At 54.8% G+C, this 4,384-nt stretch overlaps 1 protein-coding gene across 1 annotated transcript in view; it reads left to right on the top strand.

The window, feature by feature from the left end:
- Positions 1-4,125: 4,125 nt before the first annotated feature.
- Positions 4,126-4,384, top strand: part of TNN (tenascin N) — a 57,643-nt gene continuing 57,384 nt past the window's right edge. The window contains 1 exon segment of the mRNA XM_025044001.1: positions 4,126-4,318. Within this exon segment, the coding sequence (XP_024899769.1) occupies positions 4,126-4,318 (193 nt within the window).

Genomic DNA, 4,384 nt, shown 5'->3' with positions numbered 1-4,384 from the left:
CGAAACTTGAGTTGCTTATGTGAGCGTAAAAAAAAAAAAAAAATCCTAATAAAAAAATAACAAACTACCCACATCTGGACATAGGTTAGCCACAGTTTCTCAAGTCCACTGGTTCTTGGAGAAGCCAACGCCATCACCCAGGTATCAGCGGACGCCTGCTCAGCCGGGACTATAGGTTGGTGGCTGGCAGAGCACAGGATCTGCACGGAAAGAATCGGGGGTGTTTGACGGCTGGACGTTCGTTGAATTCAGAGTCGAGCAAGGTGACGGTGTTGGGAGAAGGGACTTAGCAGGAATAGAGAGCAGCAGCATCGGTTTCATTTTTCCTAGGGTGGAGGGGAGAAAACCACCTGACATTTTTTATGCAGTTTCATGTCCTGCCGTGTCCCCAAGTTTGCGGGCCGCCACCGACTCCTGAAGGAGGGGAAACAGGACGGGACGGCTTCGAATCCTCTTGTGGTTTCCGGTTGCCATTGCAGCCTCATTCTGTGGTTTGAAACGCAGGCTAGACCGAGGTCTGTTTCGGAGAAGACGCCTGAGGACACTGCGCCCAGAGCCGCTGGGAACTCGTGTCTGTCCGCCACCCGCTCCAGAGCTTCGGCTTCTGGATACAGACGTGAGGTCACGGCTCAGGTTCTGTAGCAGCACCGGGAGCCGCCGGTCTGCGAGCCGATGGAAGCGGGGGGCCAGGGGCACGAGCAGTTCTGAGGTGCCAGGATCTCAGGTCTGATGCCTGGACCGGTCAGGCTTTGCCGGGTTCACCACGCAGACTCGCTGCTGATGCCCACCAGCCACCATCTCAGTATGAGCCATTGTCTCGGAGACAGACCCCGAGTGCAGGTGGAGCCGGGCAGGCCCTTGGCAATTAGCAAGGACAAGCCTGTCCTCTTTGGGGGGCGGCTGGAACGTGAACGTCATTCCCACACGTTAAGGAGAGGCATTCCAGCTGCTGCTTCGTGTGCCCCCTTCAGCATCGTTCCGTGGAGGCAGAGTTTGTCATCAGCTGCCCCTCCCACCTGAGGGGAAGAAGGCTAATTGTATGTAAGGTAATAAATGCCCAGTTATTCTGGAGGCCGGGCGTTTGGTTTGACATGGTCGAAGGTCCCTGAATGTATGTCCTTGTGTCCACTTGATCTCATCGTGTGTAAGTCCGTGTGTCTGATTGTGAGAAAGGGGTTCGTTCCTGGGGGAAAACGAGCAGCTTTGCCTGGGGTTCGGGAAGTGCTTTCATGCACAGACCAGGTGCTGAGAAACGGTGGCCACCATTCCCATCCCCCGTCTGAGCAAGGCGGACTAAGATTCGGTCGGCAGCACGAAACAGCCACGCCAGCCGTGGCCGCCTGTGGAAAGGTGACGGAGTGCTGAGGCTGGGTGAGGGACACTGTCCTTTATGTCATCCAGCCTGTGGTGTGGGCGGACTCGACGGGAAGAGTTTCTCACGGAAGTGGGGCCGCACACAGTGAGGGTCACCTGCAGGGATTTCTGGGGCGCTCACTGGCTGTGTGCCACTCAGCTGAGCGAAGCCTGGAGTGTGACCCTATTAAGCCTTTTCACATAAAACGAGGTTTTCACTCTCACCCACACCTAGCCGTCTGTAGAGACTACCTGTGCAGAGTTCCGTGTCACAGAGACCAGAAATAAAAATGCTCATGTATGTCCTGGGTCTGCCTGGAGTGTGACCTAGCAGAAGCTGTGCCGCCTTGGGCATTGTGCCTGCAATTCCTTCATAGTTCAGTGATGTCCACCCTGTCATTTGGGGACAGAATATCTTTTAAGTGACTCCACTGGAAATCCGTGATAATACAGTTTTTCTAAAACCCCATGGCAGTGCCCTCATTTGCTTGTGGTTAACTCTAAAGGCAGGATGAGGTAATAAGTGGCCCAGAGATAATAAGCACAAAGGTCTGTAACGGCGGCTGAGAAACTGGCTGCCGCTCTCTTTGGCGTCAGTAGTAACTTTTATTCCTGACCGGAGTGTGTGTCCTCCTTTGGAGAAAATAAGGTGACCTGGAGACCATCGGTCGTGGGATCGGGGAAGACCACCCGGGCTCAGAGTCCATCCTCCTCCTTTGGCAGAGGCTTGGTCAGCACCTGCCGCTGCAGAGGGAAGGCTCGGTGCGTGTTGTGTTTCCTGGGAAGCGAGACGCACCCAGGCTTTACCCCGCTGTGGGAGAAACACCGACGAGCTTTCCAGGGCTCATGCTTGGCTCGGAGGAGGCGCAGGCATAGGATTTAGTTACTGAGCAATTACCGTTTATCTGAGCAGCTTGTATGTCTTGAGTTTCCTTTACTTTCAAAGAACCCCTCTCTTAAATACAGGAAGGAGGACGTTTGGTCTTTTTTTCACGTGTAGTAATCCTTTCATTGGATTTGCTGATTTGGGGCAGTACACACAGCAGGGAGAGGAAGAACGCAGGCATCGGGGATAGACAGGGCTGGAGTTTTATCCCAGCTCCGCTGCTTATTAGCTGCATGTCCTTGGACCAGTTACTTAACCTCTCTAAGCAATTATAAAAAATGATATTAGTTGATTCCCAGGATATTAGTGTTTAAACGAGAATAATGCTCATAAAGTGTTTGGCACAGAACCCATCATCTAATAAGCAGATGCAGAACATCAGTGACTATTCTAGTTTAACACACAAACCATCACTTTGGCCAGGACTGTGCTATGAGGCTGGGGATACAGAGGCGACCCACACAGTCACGGCCACCGCCATCCGCAAGCTTACAGAGTTGCCTGGGATAGGCGCTCACAGCAGATTCAGGAGCTGTCCGTGTTTGGCTGTAAATTAAAGCCATGGGGGTAGCTGTGGCCACCGAGAAAGAAAGGGAAGTCATGCTCAGCAGTTGATGAAAAACAAACCAAACCTCAGAACATTTACCGAGCACTTATTATGGGCGCGTCCCGGGTCCTCACGGCCCCGGTTAACCATCCGTTACACCTAGTCCTCTGCAGGCGCTTCGGCCTCGAGCCCACATCAGAAGCCCCGGAGGGCTCGTTAAAACGCAGATCGCTGGGCCCACCCCGAGTTTCCGATTCGGCGGGTGGGGCGGGAGCGAGTTCGCACCTCTGACCCGTTCCCAGGTGGTGTTATAGCAGAGAGGAAAAGCTCGGGGATAAGCAGCCTCCGTGAGACTAGACGCCCAGGACACGTCTGGGTTGTCTTTGCAGCACGGTAGCTGCCTGTCGCAGCGGGGAAGGAGAGCCTGGGGTGGGCGGGGCACAGCCACCAGGAGAAGGCTGGGCTTCCTGACTTCTCCAGCCTCCCGTACAGATGCTCACACATCTTGAGTTGGCCACAGAAGCCCATTGTCAAGAGGCAGTCCTGTACCTGGGTTTAGATGAGAGCCACCACGACAGCCCCATGAGAGACATTCTGTGAGTAAATCTGAGGCATACACTGGGTCTCCTGTCATCTGCCCTGCCTCCATGTGTTGTCATCAGGAATGTGCCGTCCCAGAGAGGGGCTGGGGAGAGGGATCCACACCTCCTGCTGGTGGCACAGGAGGCAAAAGCTAACAGTCTGCTCTGGCCCAGGTGGCCTGGCCTGACTGACAAACCAGACTGCCTGGGTGCCGACAGAGTTGAGGGTGACCGAACCTCTTGGCACGTGTGACTCTGTGCTCTTACTCGGGAGGGCCCCAACAGGAATCAGCTTTCCGTCCCATCCTTAAGAGGCTCACAACCTTCCTACAAGAGTAGCTAGCTATACCCAAAGTGCGTTTCTCTGAATGCCTCGCAGGAGAGCTAGGTATTTGTATTAGAGATTAGGGAGATCGAAGGCTGGCACTCAGCAGGCCCTCAATACAAGACGGTTCTCTTGGTCACGGTTAAGGTGCAGGTGAGCACAGGCTGACGTGCGGAGAAGGGCCTCCGGTAGTGTGAACGGTGTAAGTGAGGGCAGGAGGCCAGAAAGGGCTCGGTGTGAGGAAGGAATGGAACAGTGTGGTCTGGACCCTCAGGAGGTATAGCAGGGAAGCTCTGGGCTGGTTTCTCAGCTTCCCATGGACTCTCAGAATCCACTAAAAAGGCCACTTTCCACCAGCAAATCTCCAGGGCTGTCTTGGCGTTTTTTTCTGGATACAGGCCGCCTGGAGGGTCCGCTCCCCGTCTCCCCAAGGATGGGTCTCCAGGGGACGTTCTCCTTCCTCCTGGGGCTCCTGTTCGGCTCTATGCTCTTGGTGGCCTCGGCAACTCTTGAGTCTCATGACTGCAGCGACAAGGAGCAACAACAGGTCACCGTCAGTCACACGTACAGGATCGGTGTGCCCAAGTCCGCCCTGGTCCAAGTGGAGGCCGACCCTCCGCCCTTGGGTGACGACGGAGCCTCGCTCCTGGCCCCGGGGGAGGCCGAGGAACAGAATATCATCTTCAGACCTA

The sequence above is a fragment of the Pteropus alecto genome, unplaced genomic scaffold (genome assembly GCF_000325575.1).
Source record: "Pteropus alecto unplaced genomic scaffold, ASM32557v1 scaffold101, whole genome shotgun sequence".
Taxonomy (NCBI): domain Eukaryota; kingdom Metazoa; phylum Chordata; class Mammalia; order Chiroptera; family Pteropodidae; genus Pteropus; species Pteropus alecto.
The sequence above is the reverse complement of the archived record's forward strand: the minus strand, read 5'-3'. Positions and strand labels throughout refer to the sequence as shown.